Here is a 22,102-nt window from a genome sequence, read left to right on the forward strand (position 1 = left end):
GAAATCACTTGTCCAGTAATCTCAAATTAAAACAAGAAAATATTAGGATACAGGTGCTTTTACAATTCTGAAAATACAGAGAACTCATCTATATTCAGAGATTTAAAAAAAAAAAAACAACAACAAACCACCACCTGTCTATGTGAATGTAAGGTACACAGGTTGGCTCCATAACCAAAAGCACTTGTCATATGTAGACTGCCACGCCGCCAGCAGTCCTGGGCCAGGGCACCTCTCAACTCGGGGTTCTTCTCTGTTCTCGCACGAGATGGCTGATGCTCAGAAAAGGGAAAAGCTCCTCCTTTCAACCAGCTGCCTGGAGATGCTTCAGAAAAGAGGTGTTTCCATCACATCCTGAATTTCTATGGGACAATTCAATGGTTACACCTGAAAATAAGTGCCAGGCTGGTAACCGACCTTTAGTGAATGTTTAAAACTGAACTGAAACCGTTTTGCTAATGCTATTTCACACGATAATTCCTAATCACAGTGCCAGCCATGTAACACTGCTCAGTCACGGGAGGTGAATTTTCAACTCTTGAGGTCATGGTATATTTAACTTTTGAGTCATTTTGATCAGGAAGTTGTATCTTACTGGCATAATTAATAGTCCTTAAAAACAATATTTTTAGTGATTTGCACTCAGTGATTTATAAGATGAAAAGAGTCGGAATGAAGACTATTATCATAATACCATGATATTATAATATCAGCATTATCATCATCTAGAGTTGGGCCAGGAGCAATCATGTAGGTGATAAACCAGAGGCGACAATGTAAACTAGGATGAAATCCCTCCCCTCTCCTGCCAGGTTGAATAGTGCTTCTCCCAAATTCATGTCCACCCAATAGCTCAGAATGGGACCTGCTCTGTGAACAGCATCTGTGCAAATGCACTCAGTGAAGTATCTCAAGATGAACTCATCCTGGATTCACTCTGGGCACTGACTTCGCTGACTGCTATCCTCCTGGAAGAGGACACAAAAGCCCAGACACAGAGACGGCGGTGACACGAGGCTGGAGGCAGAGACTGGGGTTATGCCATCACAGACCTGAAGCTGCAGCAGGCCTGGAAGGATGCTCCCGGCGCCTTCACAGAGCACTGCTGCCACTTTGATTTTGGACTTCTAGCACCCACAGCTGTGAGAGCAAACAGGTCTGTGGTTCTTAGTCTGCGATGCTTTGTCACAGCAGCCTTTGGAAAGTCACACCCTCCCTGAGCCCTGACTGCATCGAAGCATCTAGAGCCTGACCTCCCCGTCTTTCCACTGGGGTCTCTTGCATAAAAGAAGTGTGGTTCACAAGATAACCCACAAGGAGGGTTCAGCTCTGAGGCTCCCTGCTCCATGATTCTCAGGCTTAGGGAGTTGCCTGGTATGTTACATACACACTGACGTCTGGGCTCATACCTGGAGGTCCTGGAGTACAAAAACGACCACCAGTTCAGGATGTGGCTGGTGCACGGGTCGGTTTTAAAGGGCCACATGGGATTCTGCTCGGCAGCCTCTGAGCAGAATTTCTCAGACACTTCTGAGTTCATTCTTGGGAACATATCCGCTTAGGAGCTCTCCTAGAAGGTGCCCTCCATTCCTCCACAGCCACAGTAAACGGGTGCTGCCAGCATGCACCATCCGGAGTGAGGAGTTCTCTGCTCTCATGAGCAGCAGGCCCCCCATGGCAGCCTGATTCCTACCACAGACACGGGGCCACCTGGGCAGGGCCAGGGCCAACCCAGCAGCAGACTGCTTTCCTGGCTGCCCCGGGCATGGCATCCGGACCTGACTGGGCATCTCCAGGACAGAACAGGTGTTGTGCAGACTCAAGACAGACCCCGGAGTGCAAGTGCTTTGCCATTCGCCTTCGCAGTCCTGTCGTCACTGTAGTTTTCTCTCCCGGGATAGATCGAGTTTCCTGTGACGACGTGGCCATCGTCCATTTCCAGCCTTCTCCCACTCTGTGGTAAAGCTCAAGCAATGTTTGGGGAAGCCCTGCCCAGAGTCTGACAGCACCCTTCAAACCTAGGCTGACCTCCCACAGAGCTTCTAAAGGGACGGACCACAGTCTGACCTGGAATATTTCAGCTTGCCACAGACTATCAGTGAGAAATGGCACAGTCAGGCAACCACTTTCAACACAGCTTGACCAAGAGAATTGGTGTCAAAAGAATGAGAGGCTGAATGGACATTCTTAGAGGCTTAATCCTCTTGAGATAAAAGCTGAGAGCCCTTTTCACATGGAGCTTAAGGAGATGAGTTTTGCCAGGATGGGCACGTGGGTGGGAAAAGTACTGGTGGAGTGACTGATGGAAAGAGATGGTGTGATGGCCTGAATCAACAGGCGCTTAAGGGAACTCCTTTACACTCTCATTTTCATTCATTTGTTTGACAAAATGAGTGTCCACTGTGCGCTAGATATTGGGTCAGGGGCTCTGTTTTCTCTGACACTTAGCATAAGCTGCATCATTTACTACATTAAAAGTCACCAAATTCTCAAGGTGAATTGAGTATAAATACCAATAAAATTACCAATGGGGGAAACTTCCCTTTGGGGGTGTGAGTGGTTCAGAGGAAGACTTCCTTAATCTAGACAAGCATGGCTTCAATCTGGCCTAAGTGCTCTAGGGAGATACTGACCTGATGGTCCTGTACCTCTTGTGGTCTCAGGCTCACCTAGGGGTACAGGCTCGCCCCACTTTACAAGGGCCACCCCGGGACTGTCTGTACTCAGAAATCCTCGCAAGTTGCCCACCTCTCCAGGCTTTCTTCTTCATCGCTCTCAAGAGCATCATTTCAGGGCTCATCTTTTGTTAAGTTACAAGCTGGGATTTAACTGATCCAGATGCCCTGAGGCAGGGGCCTCTCTTATACAACAAGAGAGGCTGGCTGGTGGGATGGAAGGACTTTTGGGCTTAAATACTGAAGTTTGAGTGTGATTCAAGACCTGACACTCTGGCTATATGGCCCTGAAAAGGGCTCTCAATCTTTCCAAGTTTGCTGGACCATCTGGAGAACTGTCTGTGTTCCTGCAGGGTTGCTATGACGGTTAGAGATGTTGGAGGCTTAGGAGGGTGAGGACCCAGTCTCTGGCTGTCTCTGGCCGTCCCTGGATTCAGCCAAAGTAGAGGTGTGACATATATGCAGATTATATACTATTCTTGTATATAGAAACCCACACACTCATAGATAATCCCCTTAACCTTTGATTTCGACCTAGAATCTTTAAGGTGAACAACTAGACTAATGAAAGGGTGGACTGTGTTAGCAAACAGATCAAAGGTTCGCTATTGCTCATGGTTCACGGATGGATGTCTCTTCCAAGTCCTCAGCAGGTGCCTGTGCTGTGCGAGCAGCCGAGGGTCTGTGTTCTCTGGGTGCAGCTCTGCACCAGCTCCTAGTTCCCCAGGGGAGCTGCCTGGCCCCTACCACAAGGCACCCACCACACACCATACGGGGACATGGAGCCCTCACCAGCGAGGTCACCGGGAGCCCTTGCAGCTGCCGTTTGGGCCTCTTTTTGGAGGGTTTCTTCATGAATATGAGAAGTTCCCAAAGTCCGTGAAGCTCTCTTCAAGATTCCTTTCTGATGAGGTAATGTCCTTTGGATTCAAATCTTCATTTGCCTTCTGATGTGGAAACTTCTGGCAGAAATGGATTCAGTGGGAGATGCTGTCCATGAGGACCTGTGGCAGCGCAGGGCTGGGCGGTCATGAGTAGCTACCGTATCTCCAGGAAAGCGAGCTGCTGTCAGGCTCCCAGGCCGGAGGTGCCCGGGGCCCCTCTGGGACCATTTCAGGGTTACTCCCTCTGTGACACTGCCCCAGACCTCCCACTTCTCCCCTCTGGGTTTCACATGTGAGGTTCCTTTTAACTAGATGTACAGGGATGAAAATGCTATGGCCAGTGGGGCCGGTGCGGAAGACCAACATAAGATACACATAAAGATCATCGACATAAGCCACAGCTGACGTGGGCTGCGTGTCCAGTACAGGCTTAGTGCCTTCACACTCCTGACCTCACCTCACACACCATCTGGCTGGGGAGGTCTGCTTTCCCAGGTCAGAGGCTCAGTGGGTGAAGAAACAGAGCAGGAAGTAAAGAGCTGGCTGACAGCAATGGCTGATGCCAAAGACTACCACATTTTCTTAACCTTCCGAGGGCAGCCTTGAAAATGTTCCTTTTCTTTGGAATATTCTAGAAGGACTGCAGACTGTACAGATGGGGAAGCCTCAACAGAACCATTACAAAAGGGGAGGATTCTGTCTTAATTCATACACCTGCCTTACTTTGTTGCTGCTCAGTCTGACTCTTTGTGACTCCGTGGACTGCAGCATGCCCGGCCTCCCTGTTCCTCACTATCTCCCGGAGTTTGCCCAAGTTCATGTCCATTGTGCCAGCGATGTCATCTAACCATCTCAACCACTGTCAGCCCCTTCTCCTTTTGCCTTCAATCTTTCCAAGCACTGGGGTCTTTTTTAGTGAGTTGGCTCTTTGCATCAGGTGGCCAAAGTACTGGAGCTTCAGCTTCACTATCAGTCCTTCCAATGCCTTACTTTACCAAAGGCCAAATCTCCAAATAATCATGGCAAGACACAAACATTAATGAAGAGATCAAGATCAGGAACTCAGAGATCAAAGTAGCTGTAACGATAGATACAACCACAGCAGAGCAGAGCTGCCCAAGCTTCTGGCAGGCACATGAGGGGAGGTGCCGAGGAAGGGGGTGTGGTGGCTGGAGAAAACCACAAGGTTCCCACTAAGAAGATGCTTCAGACAGCTTTTTCACATTTTCCAGGTTATTTTATGTCTACTTCTTTGGCCTATAATAGGCACAAAGCTTTTTTTTTTCTTTTTAGCTGCCAACTACTGACAGATCAAAGACAGATTGTTGGAATTATAATTAAAAAAAAAAAACAACTTCATGGCAAATAACCTGTATTACTTTGAGGCACATCACACCTCTTCTTGTGTGAAGAGAAGAAAGATTTTAAACACTGATACTTAACTATCTCCTCTCTTATTAGGAAATTCTGAGATATACGAGGACACACTGGAAGTTCCAGGGGCGGGGGTGAGTGACATGGGTGATGGGGTGAAAGGGCGCAGACTTCTGGTTATAAAGTCAGTAAGTCCTGGGGATCGAATGCACAGCGAGGTGACTACAGTTAACGCCTCAGGACTGTGTACCTAAACACTGCTGAGAGAGGAAACCTTAAAAGTTCTAGTAAAAGAAAGAAATCCTGTAACTGCATGTGGTGACGGACACTAGTGAGGCTGACTCTGCCCAACATCCTGCAGCGTCTACGCACAGTGACTCATCACACTGCGCACCTGCCACGGTATGTCGCGTGCCAGCTCGCCCTCAGTTAAGAGTCCTCCAGGGAAATCACACCTGTACTACTGCGGGGATACCGACTCACCACAGGGGCATCTGCAAAGAGTGCTGAGCAGACAGGAATCGACAGGAGACAAGGGGACCGCCTGGTTCCCCAACAGGAACTTGTGATTTGAACTGAAGCAAATTCAGAGGTCATTAGATATCCTGCACTCAAAGGCAGACACAAAAGAAAAGCACCCAAATGACCTTCTGGATGTCTGTAGTTTGGGAACATCTACACTTTTACTAATTTTACTAATAAAAAAACAAACAGGGAACTCTATCAGAGTTTTCTTAAAATGAAGAATAAAAACCCAATAAACATATCACTGGGAAAACATTTCAAGGAAAAGAAAACCTCTGTATTTTGGAGTGAAATATTATCTGATGCAGAACATATACAATAATTGCTCCACTATAAACTCCTTTTTCAAAATCGGAGTTCATTGCAGATACATGTGTTCAGAATTCATCATCAGGCCATGAATCGTACTGCCATAAAAGAAACTGTTCTCTTTGCTGATAAACAACAAAACTAACTCATATGCAGATGCATGCCTCAATACCTCGGTGCAATGGTGTATTTACTTGTATAAATATTTAAAGTCAGACCTTTGAATTTATAATGAAGTAGCACACCACTTTACAAAATAAGGTACTAGTAAATTTAGATGTATGACAAACAGAATTCTGATCAGAATACTAATTGCTGCTGTTGATATTCTAAAACTAAAAAAAGTAATGACATTCAGATTTCATCTAAACAAGCCGAATACATGTGCAGAAACCTTAACAGATCTTAACGAAACCTTACTGCTAAAATTTGTAATTGATCAGATGGGCTTTGTAACTGAGACACAATCAGCTTCCTGTTTGGCACTTTTTTCCTGCCTTTTTTTTTTTTTTAAATAATGATATAGTCAATTATTACAGGAAAGAATAGAGGAAATCAGACACATCTGTAGTTGGCCATATAATGACTGGTGTCCCCATGGGGACTGGCCTTTACACACAGAGGCAGGCACTGAAAGGCTCATGGGGGTGGGACGCTCGCAAGTATAAATGTGCAACAATTCTGAAGGACTCAGCAGACCTGAGTATTTTCCACCTCCGTTTGTGTTAACCTAAGCTCACCACACTCTCAGGTTGGAGCTCCTGCTCCAGCACATGGTCACTGAATCTGCCTGCTCTTGGCGGAGTCCACAAACACTAACCTAAACTGTTCTGGTTACAGAAGAAAGTAGAATCCCAGGTCTTTAGGCAGCCGTGAACTTACCTGTGATGGGCATCCTCACAGCCACGCTTTCTTCTGTGCTCTCTTCTCTGCTCTCATCCTCTAAAAATGGAACAAGTGATAATAACAATGTATTTCAAGGTTATACTGATGGACTGGCCTTTGTTTGGTTTTTTAGTTGCCATTCCTTTTAACTGCACTGCTCCTTACCTTCTCTTTTTGGTTAGTTTCTTGTCTGAAATACACCATGCCTAGAAGAAAGCCTATTCAAAAGCTAAGGTGTCTCTATGCTGCTTTCATAAAAAATAGTTTAGCCTGACATCAATCATATTTGGGTGGGGCTTAACATATGTGGGCCTCAGGTCTAGCCATGATGGACTTCTGACCTCATCCCGGGCAGCTCACGTCCGGGATGAGGTCAGAAGTGGTTTCCTGGCACATCTTACCAGTAACACTAAAATAATCACCATTTCTAGAGACTAAAAATTGGTAATAAAATTTGGGGGGGTCATAAATTCATTGATTCTTAATCATTTGTTTAGACTTTTATAAGGCTGTATTATAATTAAAAGAATATTGATTAATTATGAGTAAATTCTGTTAAGTGATATAAAAAACTTTACAGTACTTCATGGAATTCATTTTAATGGAATCATCTCCATCTTTGTGGGATGATCAAAAAAGTACCTACTGTCAGCTGTTAATTCTGTTAATAATTCATAGCTTTATAAAAACTAATTTCATTGGAAATTCAGCAGAACTGAAGACCTACAATTAGGTTTCCCATTCTTCTCAGACTTCAGGTGTTTTCCTGAAGTGGAAGGTGGTATAAAACGAGTAATATATCACGCATACTGAATCACAGGCATTGCTTAGCAGATTTTATGGGCACACTTTGAGAAAGAGGGTGGCACACTGATCCTGAATGCAGTTCTGCTGCGGACAAACCCTTAACAACAGCTACCTTGTTCCGCTGTAGTAGCACCTTTGGGCCACAGAGTGGGTTTTTCATTCCTTATTCCCCTTTCGCCACTAGGAGTAGATGGCAAACTGCAAGATGACTTGCTGCTGTGAACAGCCGACCTGTTGTCATGCTCTTCTGCAAGATCTTTTTTCAATAACGCGGTTGCCTACAGGGTTTAAAAGCACAAAAAATTAACAAACTGTGGTCACACTCCCTTGGTCTCAGAGATCAGCCTTAAAATATTATTTTACATCAAGCTTTACTTGAGATTTGTCGCCTGACATTTAACCTACATGAAAATGTCTTCAAGATAAAGTAACACTAGGCTATTTTCCAGCATAATTTAATTCTTCACGATAATTTACACTCACAAGGAGATGTTTTCTGTGGACTGTAGTGTGGTGTCTTTTTACTTGGGAAGGATGTGTGTGAGTCGTGACTAACTCTGTTAACCCAGGTGGTACATCCCAGATCCATTCTCTCATGGCCTGAATTCTGTCTTTCAGGCACGTGAGACAGAGTTGGTTTGGATTGAGGAGATCTGGAAAAATGTGACCTTACAGTATCCTCTTTCTTCAAATGACCCCCAAACTTTCCCCAGAAGGAGGATTGTGGAAGGACTTGGGGGCTGAGGAGGGTACACTGAAGCAATGAGAGACCTGACCTCTCTGGAAACCATAACCTTCAGTCAAGGATATGGACACTGCACTTTGCCACCAAGTCGGCCAGGGAGCTCAGGAAACTCAGCGGCCACACAGCCTGTCTGCTTCCTTCAGGCACGGAACGGGCTTACCTGTGTCACTCCAAGTGTCCCGGGCAAGGAGGTGAGTGGAGATCTGATCACAGCCAATGTGAGACGTAGAGAAAATGTGGCAATTTATAGGATAGGTTAACACCTATGACACTTCACGTCTGGGTCAGCGTTCTTCCCTCAAGAATTAAAAATACACTGGTGACCAGAGCTGAACAACCAACACAATGTCACCGTCTGGCCTGCCAAGGCACGTGTCTCTCTCTCCTCCATTTGGAGTGGAAGACTTCTTAGCAGTGCCGACCTCTCCCTGGGACATGATGGCAGCAGTAAACCTACTGTGTGGGAAATGGACCTGAGGCCCTGCAAGCGGACCTGAAGGGGGAGCTGGGCATAGTCTCTCCGGCCATCTTCTATCCAACCACCAAGTGGTGACAATGTTAGTGTCAGGTGAACACAGGGGAAGATTCTACTCTTTGCTTGTCATCGTGAAAGGACATGAAGCTTTGACAGGGAGAATCACTGAGGCGGAACCTCAACGACTGCCTGATGAGTTTGGCCAAGGCCACTGTTATCGGCCTGGATATCCCAGCAAGGTGCTTGCCTTTGGCTTTCCCCCCATTTTGAGATCTCCATCCATCCTGATCTAATTGAATCTGTTCCTGTAGAGAGCAGTAGCCTCCTCTGTGCACCCAATAATCCTGGCTATATGGAAAGCATTTCAGAAGATGAACGAAAAGAACTGGCTTAGTCTCTGTAGTTAAAGCTCTAATTTCCTTTTTCTGATATTTAAAATAATCCAAACATTCTGACAGGGCCTCAAATATGTATTTCTTATTTGTATTATCATGAGACTTACCTGGTGGCTCAGACGGTAAAGCGTCTGCCTACAATGCAGGAGACCTGGATTCGATCCCTGGGTTGGGAAGATCCCCTGGAGAAGGAAATGGCAACCCACTCCAGTACTCTTGACTGGAAGATCCCATGGACAGAGGAGCCTGGTAGGTTACAGTCCATGGTGTCGTAAAGAGTCGGACACGGCTGAGCGACTGCACCTAGAGCACCTTTGTATTATCTCATACAATAGCTCTAAGTGATAATTTCTTAGCGTAACTTCACAATAGCCACTGTCTGAACCCATGGTTTAAGAATAAAGTTGTTAAAAGCCTGTTGAGGGTTCCTATACTTTCTACTGTGCAATGTGCAAACAGAGGAGATTGTCCTGGATGGTCAGTGACTCAGACAACTTAACTTCTCACTAGTCCCTGGTGATGACACATAAGCTATCTGTTTTACACGTCCCTTTCCTACAAGAACTTCTTTTGCTTCCACTGGGTTCCACCTGGGCTTCAAAAGAACACAGACTAAAGTATTATAGCTACAAACGTCTTTCTAACAACCCCTTGTAAGCTTGGTGAGAGGAACACCAATGCCATCATCTCTACCTGGAGCCCTTTTTAAAATTTTTACCATGGTAAGTGTTGGGCACTCTACAGGTTTCATTTATTTTGTATATTTTATCCCATTTATCATTACTACTTAATACTCATATCTCTGGGATTTCTCTTAGCTTTTTGATAGGAACATTTAAAGATAATTCTAGAGGTAACTCTTCAGAGATAAGTACTTTATATCTATACGGGTTTTGATGGATGGTCAAATCACAGCATGAGAATGGTTGCTCTGACTCTACCGGACCATGAGGCCAACAGAGAGGGCAGATCTGCCCAGTGGGTCACCTGCAGAGGAATTCACAAGATAGGTCCCTCACAGGGATGGAATCATGACAAGTTGGGACAGAAACAAAAGTCAGCCTCAGCTAAGGATGGGTCAGAAGGTCCATTAAAAGATCAGTCAAAAACAACTTATGCAGAATCAGGAAGAACACCTGTGATACCTACTCAAGATGTTTGCAGATCTTTGAAAGGGTGCATTTCTAAGAAGGCCCCAGACGGAGTTTGCAGAGTGACGCTGACAACATGAACCCATACCCACAAAGGAACCAAAGCCCAGATGAGACTGAGCAAGCTGCCATGCATGTGCCACCTGGGACTGAAGGGCTCTGCAAAGTGGGACCTTCTATCTGAAAAATTCACCAAAGATGGACCTTCTGACAGTGCTTATGAATGGCCCATGCTTGGGTTCCATCTGATCCATTAGGCAATAAAGGCTTTTTCTCCTCTCATACATTTGGAGCCAGTCTGGTACAGTGAGAAGGGATAGGGTGGGGGGCTGGATACTGTCTCATGGTTTTCAGCAGTCTGCAGCCTAAGTCAATACCAACAAACTAGCTCCTCACTGTTCTAACTTTCCCAGGAGCCAGGAGAAATACCAAAGTATACACTATCTGCAGGATAAGTGAGGAAGACATCTCCATATTTCAGATCTCATGGAACATAAACCATCCTATGAATTACATTCAGCAGGACACCTAGAGTTAATTGCCTCAATTTCTCTAGGATTTTCTCAAAGTTCAGTTTAAATGCAGATCTTTCTAAGTCTAGAACCCTAAGAGTCACCTAGGCTAATTCTAAATTTATATCCCCAAACTTAGCAATTGTGATATTCAAATGCAGAAATCGATAAATGAAGATATTAATGGAAGAGGCCAGTATCCAAACACCATTAAGAAAAGTGAAAGATGAAAATCAAGCTGTTCAAACTATTATAGCAACCAGCAAAAATTTATATAGGAAGTTCTCAAAAGTCAGTAAGAAAAAATATGACTAACCTGATAGAAAAATGAACAAAGAATGTGAACTGGCAAATTATAAAAGAAGAAATACAAAAGGCTAACAACAGGGAGGGGAAGGAGTTTGATTTCAGTTGTAAAATAAAGGTCAGTTCAGTTCAGTCGTTCAGTTGTGTCCAACTCTTTGCGACCCCATGGACTACAGCACGCAAGGCTTCCCTGTCCATCACCAACTCCCAGAGTTTACTCAAACTCATGTCCATTGAGCCATCCAACCATCTCATCCTCTGTCATCCCCATCTCCTCCCACCATCAGTCTTTCCCAGCATCAAGGTCTTTTCTAAGGATTCAGTTCTTTCCATCAGGTAAGCAAAGTATTGGAGTTTCACCTTCAGCATCTGTCCTTCCAATGAATATTTCAGGACTGATTTCCTTTAGGATGGACTGGTTGGATCTCCTTGCTGTCCAAGGGACTCTCAAGAGTCTTCTCCAACACCACAGTTCAAAAGCATCAATTCTTCAGTGCTCAACTTTCCTAATAGTCCAACTCTCACATCCGTACATGACTACAGGAAAAACCATAGCTTTGACTAGATGGACCTGTGTCGGCAAAGTAATGTGTCTGCTTTTAATATGTTGTCTAGGTTGGTCATAGCTTTTCTTCCAAGGAGCAAGTGTCTTTTAATTTCGTGGCTGCAGTCACCATCTGCAGTGATTTTGGAGCCCCCCAAAATAAAGTTAGTCACTGTTTCCACTGTTTCGCCATCTATTTGCTATGAAGAGATAGGACCAGATGCCATAATCTTAGTTTTCTGAATGTTGCATTTTAAGCCAACTTTTCCACTCTCCTCTTTCACTTTCATCAACAAATTGGTGAAAGATCACTAAAGAGTGATGAGCTCTTTAGTTTCTCTTTGCTTTCTGCCATATGGGTGGTGTCATCTACATATATGAGGTTATTGATATTTCTCCTGGCAATCTTGATGCCAGCTTGTGCTTTATCTAGTCCAGCATTTCTAATGATGTACTCTGCATATAAGTTAAATAAGCAGGGTGGCAATATACAGCCTTGATAAGACTCCTTTCCCAGTCTGGAACCAGTCTGTTGTTCCATGTCCAGTTCTAACTGTTGCTTCTTGACCTGCAAACAGGTTTCTCAGGAGGCAGGTAAGGTGGTCTGGTATACCAATCTCTTGAAGAATTTCCCACAGTTTGTTGTGATCCACACAAAGGCTTTGGCATAGTCAATAAAGCAGAAATAGATGTTTTTCTGGAACTCTCTTGCTTTTTTGATGATCCAGCGGATGTTAGCAATTGGATCTCTGATTCGTCTGCCTTCTCTAAATCCAGCTTGGACATGTGGAAGTTCTTGGTTTAAATACTGTTGAAGCCTGGCTTGGAGAATTTTGAGCATTACTTTGCTAGCGTGTGAGATGAGTACAATTGTTTGGTAGTTTGAACATTCTTTGGCATTGCTTTTCTTTGGGATTGGAATGAAAACTGACCTTTCCCAGTCCTGTGGCCACTGCTGAGTTTTCCAAATTTACTGGCATATTGAGTGCAGCACTTTCACAGCATCATTTTTCAGGATTTGAAATAGCTCCACTGGAATGCCATCACCTCCACTAGATTTGTTCATAGTAATGCTTCCTAAGGCCACTTGACTTCACATTCCAGGATGTCTGGCTCTAGGTTGGCGATCACACCATTGTGATTATCTGGGTCATGAAGATCTTTTTTGTACAGTTATTTTGTGTATTCTTGCCACCTCTTCTTAGTATCTTCTGCTTCTGTTAGGTTCATACTATTTCTGTCCTTTATTGAGCTCATCTTTGCATGAAAAGTTCCTTTGGTATCTCTAATTTTCTTGAAGAGATCTCTAGTCTTTCCCATTCTGTTGTTTTCCTCTATTTCTTTGCATTGATTGCTGAGGAAGGCTTTCTTATCTCTCCTTGCTATTCACTGGAATTCTGCATTCAAATGGGTATATCTTTCCTTTTCTCCTTTGCCTTTCGCTTCTTATTTTCATAGCTATTTGTAAGGCATCCTCAGACAACCATTTTGCCTGTTTGCATTTCTTTTTCTTGGGGATGGTATTGATCACTGCCTCCTGTACAATGTCACGAACCTCCGTTCATGGTTCTTTAGGCACTCTGCCTATAAGATCTAATCCCTTGAATCTATTTGTCACTGAACTTTTGTCAAATGAACACACAAAACAATTGGCTGTCATTTGCACTTCTAAATTTGGTGTCCAAAAAAGGTTGATGGTATCGGGTTTCATAAACAGTGCAGAGAACTGATATTTTCATCCATTCATGGTAAGAGATGACCCTGCCAGGGTGAGTTCTAGCAGTGCAGAGCAGAAGCCTGGGAGATGCACAGACCCTCTGACCTAAGAGATCTACATCTAGGAACTCATTCTCAGGAAACAGCATGAGAATCTGTAAAAAACTGAGCTCTCAAATATTCTTTGAAACTTTTTCACTAGAGAAGAAATTAAAAACAACTTAAAATGTTCAACACCAGGAGCATGGTTAAAGAGACAACAGAAGGGCCACACAGGGGCCTCCGTGCAACTGTCAGAAAGGATGGAGAGCATGTGATGGTGTGAAACGAGGTTTCCTCTGTGACATGGTGTGGGGGGAAGGTCATGGGGGCCATCCACACACGCAGCACAACCCATGTTTGTCAATATATTAAAGACCACACATCTCAGTGTCAACAAAGTTCTATGAGAGAGCTGGGTAACAGACAGTTGTCTTGTCTTCTTTCTGTTTACCTTAATATTTCAAGTTTGTTTTTTTCCTGCTATGTTTTTTAGAAAAAGAAAACATATGTTAGCTCTACAAGAATACAGTTTCTGCAATGGGTGGTACAGAGAGAAAATGAATGTGAAAACACTTAATAAGATAAAAAACCTTCATACGGAAATCAGTGTTATTAATGCAGACACAGAAGAGCAAGAGAATGAAAAACCAGGGATGTTGACAGCATGGCTGTTCCCCTCACACACAGATTTAACTGACCCTTCCTCAAGAACCTTGCACACCAGAAGTAATCGTTCAGTGTTCAAACGGAAGTACAAGTGTCATCACTGAAGCTATATGTGGGTTATAGGAGAGGAAGAAGACGGTATCCAAGTAGCAATGAGAAGAAAGGGGAAGTATTCACACGAGCCAGTGAACGAGTAGTCAAGAGAGGAGGATGGTATCCCAGGTCACCATTTAGGAAGGGGGCAGGGAGTCCAGAGGCTGATTCCACCTGCTCTGTGAATGACACCGGTGGGCTGGGCTGCTTTGCCTGTGGACGCTTCCCTGGGTGGAAGCAGGCACCACTTAGGAGAAAAGCAGTATTAAGGCACTTGGTATTTTAATGAAGCACCCACCTCATTTTTTTTTTCCACAGAGTAATTACAGATTTTCCTGATTTAAAAGCATGCAGCTCAATTATGTAATTGCCTAATAGGTTATGCGGGTGCTGTGGATCTTATCTGGCCTCGGGGGGACATAATCCAAGTTTTGGCGGCTTTAATGATGTATTTACTCAAGAGACGGGATTGACTCCAGCTGACGGCAAGGGACCCACAGGTAAACATCATTTACATGTGGCTGTTTAATTAGCCATTTACCCAAGAGATCAAAGTAAATATTTCTCAGCTTCATTAGACTCTTAATCAAGTGATTTCTACTAGAGCTTTCTTAAATTTTGAAAATCTCTTACTTAAAAATTTTTTTAATCTACAGAAAAATATTTAACCGTATTATTTACTAAATATATATACGGTCAATACAGGACAACAAGTCAAAGACACTTGACTGTGCTGATTTGAGACTCTAATGGTCCTAGAGCCCAGAAAAGCATTCTGTCCTCACATCTGCCAGGCTTGTCCTGCCCACGTCACTTGGGTGGGTGAGTCTTTAGGGCTGTGCGAGTCTTTAGAGCTGTGCTTTTCTTCAGTCACAACCTATTTAGAAACTGCCTGCTTGCTTCTATTTATAAGGATGGGTTTTGTCATTTATTTATTGGTAATTTTTATGGTTGTCACTAGATGGTGATTTCAAAAGGAACAAAATACCTACTAGGGCAAGTAAAAGGTTATTTGACTAATGAGCTATCAATTGGGCACCCCTCTTCCTATTAATTATGGAGTTATTATTTGAAAAATTATGGGTGAACTGGTTGTCTGGAACTTAGAATATGTTTTCTAACATAAATACCACCTTAAGAAAAAAGACAAGGAGATGGTAAATGGCAATACTGTGGACCAATGCTTATTTTGCCCTTGATGTGACTGAGATATGGTGTATCTGCAGTGAGTATGAATGGAGAACAATGTTGTTACAAAACAGAAGTAAATACAATGGATAATAAAACCTGAAAACAAAATCCTTATTAGGATCTACATTTGTCAATAGATACGAAAAAGAATCTAAAAAGCAATGGTTCTGTTCTTCCTAAAGAACACAGTTCTTTCTTCAAGAACATTTACACGAACAATGCCATACCACAAACAAGACAAAACTGAGGGTTAGTTACTGAGTCACATGCAGCGCAGTAAAATGAAAATGTGTTCAGGAAGGATGTGCACAAGGTTACCTTTGAAAAGGGCAGGATCTGTGAGGGGCGCGCAGGGGCTCTATCTCTACCCGCAATAATCCACTCCAGAAGGAGAATGGGGAGAAAGGAGATGTGGAGGGAGAGAAGAGCAAGGGTAGGAGCAGGGGCAGGAGCAGAGGAGAGAGGGGCAGGCGAAGGGGTGGGGAACTGCAGTGTGCAGGGGTACCACACATGCAGACACGGGTCGGTGGCTTCACTGCACTGCTCCATGTGTGCATGTGTGAAATGCTTTTTAAAAAGTCCTTCTACTCTTTTCTAATTAGAGGGCTGGGGGAGGGGGTGTTGGGCAGGGCTGAAGGTGCTCTGAAAGGCTGGAGGGCAACACAGAGGCTCTGGACAGGGCTGCAAAACAGGCTGTGGCTTTGGGACAGAGGGGCAAGGACTGCTTCCAGAGAGGGCTCCTATGGAATCCTGAACTTTGTGCATAATCAAATAAAGAAGTATTAAAGCCAGAAAACTCTATGTTATATAGAGAGTTAAGCATGTGTAAGGGTGAAAACACATACTTGGAGGGAATTCCCTGGTGGCCCAATGTTTGGGACTCCATGCTCTCACTGCCTTGGGCCTGAGCTGGATCTCTGGTTAGGGATAAGATCCACTAGCCAGATGGGCCGCTCTGGACCTGAGTTTCTGCCCTCCAGCCCCACCCACTGCACCTCCCTGGGAACTGGCTCCATGACTCTGGCCCAGCATGACCTGCTCTACCTGCGCAAGTGCTCAGTCCACCCCCGACTGTCCTGCTGAACCATGGCTGGGTGCATCCTTCGCTGTCCCCCTCCCAGTCAGGGGGACATATCATAACTAAAATGATTAGTTATGACATGATTTAGTCAAGGACTATATTCCCTGAGGCCCCTCCTGCAGCCTGGCTCAAGGGGCTCTGCAGCTTCCCAAACTCTGCTGAACCCGTGAACACCTCTCCTGAGCTGGGCCAGACCCTGTACAACTTCTGGTCCCTGTCCCCAGGTGTAGTCTGCTCCTCAGCCGCGACAACGACTCCGTTTCCTGGGAAAGTGTGCACTTTCTCAACCTGTTCTTTGACCCCTAAGTCCGTCACCCACCCCCTCAGAACTGGCTGAAATCCTGCCTGGCTTTTCAGGGTTACCTTAGCATGCCCCTCGGCTCCCTCAGTCATCAGGTCTGCCCTCCCTGCTTCTCCAGATGCCTGGCTCCCCTTCTGGAGGGTCTAAGCCCTCTGCCATGTTCCTACTGCAGACACCCACTCTGCCATCCCCCAGAGGAGGGGCCACATGGGATTTCTCTCTCCCCCCCCATAGATCTGGGCTGCTGCCTAATCCACAGAAGTGGACAAATACATATTTGCTGAGTTGACAAAAATGACCACACAGTATGTTTAAAGGATGGTGTAGAGAAAGAAAACCAGAATTCTCCAAGAGGCTCCTAAGCTCCCTTGATAAATGTTGGCGTAGGTATGTTTAATGAGGTTACCTCTAGGCCCTGAGTTAACTAACCTTATGTAAGAAAGGACCTGAAATGCCTACACAAAACACTATGCAAAAGGTTTGAGATCAAAGTTCATCCAACCAACCACAAAAGCTCACTTTACATTTACATTTTTCAAATATGTTAATCATCATTAAGGATGTTAACAAATGACTAACTTGTACAATTTGAAACTTATTTTAAAGAATAAAAAGTATTAACCTTTGTCCTCTGGTCCAGTTTACTGACCAGGAAAACTTCAGACAGCTTCGCTACTTCCTCTTCTTGGACAGAAGTATCATGTCCTTTCAGGATGGCAATATGTTGACCCGATCGTGTCCTTAATAAGCCTGAGGCTGGTGCTTGTTCAAACCTATGAAACACAATTAGGAGTTCCATTAGACATGTGCAATGCTGGGTGACTTATGAGTCTCCTATATTGTTAAAGGTCCCCACAATCATGATAGCAGAAGACAGTTTACACAGAAAAGTCTGGAACCTGACATAATCTGGGGTAAGGGGATTTCCAGAGTTCAGGTTTCTTTTTGGAGGTTAACTTTCATTTTATTTTAGTTATGATATCATTGATAGATGAGCATTCTCAACTCTGTCTGCACCCTGGGACCACCCGGGGGGGGGGGTTTGCATCATCTAGGTACTTCACACCACTGCTTCAGAGTTCAGGAAAACTAGTCTGGCGGGGGGGAACCCAGCAAATTGAGACTTTCTTTAAGACTCTCAGAGCGATTCTGACGTGTGGCCACTGTTTCTAGCTAGTGCAGAGGTGGTCAGGCTCCTCTTAAATGTAAAGCAAAACAACAGTTCGTACCTCCACCTCAATTAGTTTATTCTTATTATACTCTTGCAGTGCATTCAATATTTTTTTTTAATAAGTTACTATTAGGAAAAAGTCCAACGTAAGCCTGTATTGCTGCCTATAATATAGTATTTAGATACTAAACAGAAGAAAAAATGTGCTATATTTCTGGCTGGGGGCAGGAAACACATCAGATGAGCCTGGAGCACCTTGTCCCAGGAAGCGAAGAAGCTCTCGGACCCTGAGTTGTGTGAACAGGCCTCAGGGGATGTGCTGAAGAGGCACCCACTGGCCAAAGACGAGATAGTGTGAGAGCCAAAAGAACAATGACTAATATGGACTGGAACGCGGTGCATGTATAAAAATACATGAGTTCATTTAAAAGATAAATAATAAAAAAACCTTTGGATTCAGCCTGGAAAAGGAAGGAAATCTTTGTCACAGACTACAACATAAATGTACTACAACATGACATTCTACTCCATTATATAAGCCAGTCACAAAAGAGCAGTATGATTCCACTTACATAAGATACCGAGAATAGTCAAATTCAGAGGCAGAGTAGAGTGGTGGCTGCCAGGGGCTAGGGGAAGGAGGACTGGGGACTTGTTTAATGGGGACAGAGCTCCAGTTCTGTAAGACGACAAAGCTCTAGAGATCTGATGCACAAAAATGTGAATGTACTTAATGCTACTGAACTGCACACTTAAAATGGTTAAGGTGGTAAACTTTATGTTTATGTGTGTTTTTACCACCGAAGTATCAACAAACCAACCTTTGGATGCTGCTAGAGAAACAATTTGTTATTCTGGAAACTGGTTAAAGAAAGGGATGGAGTCAAGCATTTGTCCTGCCTTTGTGGTCAACACCAAAAAATACAGATTAAAAAAAAAAATTCAGAGTTACCAAGTAGTTGATGGGAAAAGTTTTTTCAATTAATAGATGCAAAGAAAGGGCTGCATTAGAAAAGTCACTGTTTTCTAAGTCCAAATTAATGAATGCACCTAGGAAATGATCATAATGTTGAGGAAACTGCATAATGGAAGCTTTGAATCAGAGGCACCCGTCTGCCAGTGCTCAAGTCCTCAGCCCAGTCCTGGGAGCACACACGAAGGGACGAGCAGTCACGTGCCGCCTGAGGAGGTGAAGTAAGAAGGACCAGCACTGCCTGTGATGGCGTTATGCCAGAATAAGCTGCCTGGAATATAATTCTGGATCCTGATCCACCCAGCAGTTTACAGTTTACATTTGGATCTGATTCAAAGACTGCAAATGTAGACAGACTGCTTTTGAGAAAACCAAAGCAAACTGACAAGGACTAGGTAACAAAGAACTTTCTTAAGTGGTCAAGTATTAAATACTTGTATGTTAGAGTTGTATTTGTGAGAGGAAAAAATGTTGTCTGTTTTAAACTAATGAAGAAAAAGTGCAGGTGAGGGAAAGAGATAAAACAAGACTAGCAAAATGTTGACAACTGTGGGTCTGGGAGAGGGTATGGGGGATTTCATTATATTCACGCCTACTTCTGTAGATGTTTAAACATGTCAAAGTGAAAGTCAAGTTGCTCAGTCATGTCCAACACTTTGCTACCCCATGGACTGTAGCCTATCAGGCTTCTCCATCCATGGGATTTTCCAGGTAAGAGTACTGGAGTGGGTTGCCATTTCCTTCTCCAAAACATGTGAAAGTATATACTAAAAATCTGTATACTAATATGTGCAACTTACTTGGAAATGCATAAAAATAACAGATTGGAATTGATGGATGGATGGATGGAAAATAGATTTGGGAGTGTAATAAAATGTCAATGGTAGAAGCTGGATGGTAGGTATGTTGGCATTACAGTTTTTCTCACTTTTCTGTATGTTTGGAAATTTTCATAATAAAATGGGGGAAAAGTCTAGGTGTAATTCAGAACCTTTAAAAAGAAATCTTAATTGTTATAAGATTTGGCCTGACCTAACCCTTGCTTTTCCCCAAGACTTGAATAAAGTGGGATGCATCACTGGAATCCTTGAACTTATTTAAAAACTTCCCCAGATGATTCCAAGGTTCCTGGCTGGTCTGGTAGGAAGCCCCTTGAGCAACTTGTCTCTCCTGGTGACAGCTAGACCTCACCAACGTCATAAAGCTCCCAAGTCCTCTATTCTGTTCTATGTCAATGAGTTACCCTTTGCATCTGCATCTGGGTTTACAGTGATTTCCCTCCTAGGAAAACGCACACACGGGCCATCGTCAAATTCTAGTCCAGTCAACAGGTATATTTCTCATAATGAGTAAAATCAATTGCTTCTATCTAGAAAGCATATTTAGTTAGGTTGAATTCAACTTGAAAACAAGTTTAATGAGGATGAGTTAGTTGGGATGCACTGACTTATCAGACACCAGCCTCTGGTGACTGAGACACATGGTTTCTGCAGAAGCAAAGCCAAGGGCAAGACTCTGGTTACTAATATCTCTTCCAACTGTAACCATCCTTTGTGTCCTGGCATGAAAGCACTAGCTGAGGTTTTCTGTAATTATTACACTTGCTTCATAAAAGGAGAAAACCCACAGGCTCAAAAAGCAAATGGACTTCTGGAGGAGAAACAGCATCAGAATCTGTGACTTCTGAGTGGCTAAGCCAACACCTGGCAACCAGGAGGGTTTGGGCCATGGTGGACCCTGTGTGGAGTCCTGCCCCTGGTTCTACACAAAGAGACAGAATTAGAACATCTACGGAGCAGTTCAGAAGACTTAAAGGAGTTTCTTCCTCTTTTGTCCACTTCACTTTGCAAAGTTTCTAGTATCAACGTCACACAGGAAAAAAAAAACCAAAGCATGATGTCAGCTCAACTATATACTCCTCTAATTAAAAATAGATTTTAAAGTCTATAATTAATTTCATACACTTATAATGGTTTCCAATGAGAAAACTGCAATTTAAGCAAAGGTACCAGCATTTCCTAACTATAACTGATTTACAACAGATGGGTAATCTGACCAAAGTTTTAAATGCCGACAAAATAATAAATATCTTGAATTTTATTCTGAACATAAGCAGAATAAAATAGATTCTACATACTATACTCCAAATCCTATAAACCTGACAATTTTTCAGCACTAGTTTGAGAGCACAATGGGGTGAATGTATCTGAAAGGAGCAATGGACAGAGACAATTAATTGCACCTGGAAAAGACATAAAATCATGGGTAGTCTCATTACATTTTCTATAGAAGACAAACTGATTAAATAATCACTTTTATGTTAAAATATAGGTTTTCCAGAAGGCAATAAAGAACAATTATTTTTAAATCGACTGCCTCAAATGACATGCATCATATTTTAAAAACTCATAAATGTCTAAAATAACAACTTACTAGTAACAGTAAGCCTTTCACATGAAGGTCTTACAACATTTAATCCCAGGTATAACAAAAATCAGTAATAACAATAATAATGATGATAGGAATGGTTTTGTCCTTTTTTTTTGAAGAGGCTTCTTTTTGTGATAGAGAATTCAGAAATCTATCTTTCTAATCTATGCTGTGGACCAGGTGTCCCATTTTCTGGATAGAACGGAAGCAAAGAAACGGATGTTGCTTGCCAAGGTTTGGTCAGGGGCACAAGTAGGGCCATGATCACAAAAACACGACTCTGTTTACAGGCTTTCAGGAGTCCATACGGTGTTAGAGCCTTCCCATTCTGCCCAGTTGACATCAATGTCACTAGCAATTGAGAAACAGAAGTAGATGATTCTCTTCAAATCTGTGTTTCTGGAAGGACCAGCTGACAGCTTCGGTCTAAGGGCTCTCCCTGGCAGATAGGAATACCCCATTTAGGGAAATACCTAGCAATACCTTGCCTGTAATGCAGGAGACCTGGGTTCAATCCCTGGGTTGTGAAGATCCCCTGGAGGAGAGCATGGCAACCCACTCCAGTATTCCTGCCTGGAGAATTCCATGGACAGAGGAGCCTGGTGGGCTACAGTCCATGGGGTCGCAAAGAGCTGGACATGACTGAGACTAAGCACAGCACTAGGAATACCTCCTGGGCACTGAGGGCACAGGAGGTGGTGAACATGCGGAGGGCAGGGGAGCGTGATGCAGGGATTAAGACCTGTTAGGAAGGACTGGCAGCTAAGACCTGACCGCCTGTCTCTCAAAGGTCAGGTAGACACCTGGGGCTTTTTCTGAGGCTAGAGAGGGAGGCAGTGGCAATCAGTGTA

General features: G+C 43.7%; 1 protein-coding gene across 6 annotated transcripts in view; it reads right to left on the minus strand.

Moving 5' to 3' along the window:
• KIZ (kizuna centrosomal protein) overlaps positions 1–22,102 on the minus strand; it is a 91,311-nt gene that overhangs the window by 17,000 nt on the left and 52,209 nt on the right. For 4 of the 6 annotated variants that reach the window (XM_040248617.1, XM_040248620.1, XM_040248621.1 and 1 more), the window contains 3 exons: positions 17,300–17,450; positions 7,572–7,737; positions 6,650–6,709 (listed from right to left, as the gene is read on the minus strand). In XM_040248617.1, the coding sequence (XP_040104551.1) occupies positions 6,650–6,709; positions 7,572–7,737; positions 17,300–17,450 (377 nt within the window). The remainder of the gene's footprint in view (positions 1–6,649; positions 6,710–7,571; positions 7,738–17,299; positions 17,451–22,102) is intronic. The other 2 variants (XM_040248619.1, XM_040248618.1) reach the window with 1 other exon arrangement.

The sequence above is a fragment of the Oryx dammah genome, unplaced genomic scaffold (genome assembly GCF_014754425.2).
Source record: "Oryx dammah isolate SB20612 unplaced genomic scaffold, SCBI_Odam_1.1 HiC_scaffold_10, whole genome shotgun sequence".
NCBI classification, from domain to species: Eukaryota; Metazoa; Chordata; class Mammalia; order Artiodactyla; family Bovidae; genus Oryx; species Oryx dammah.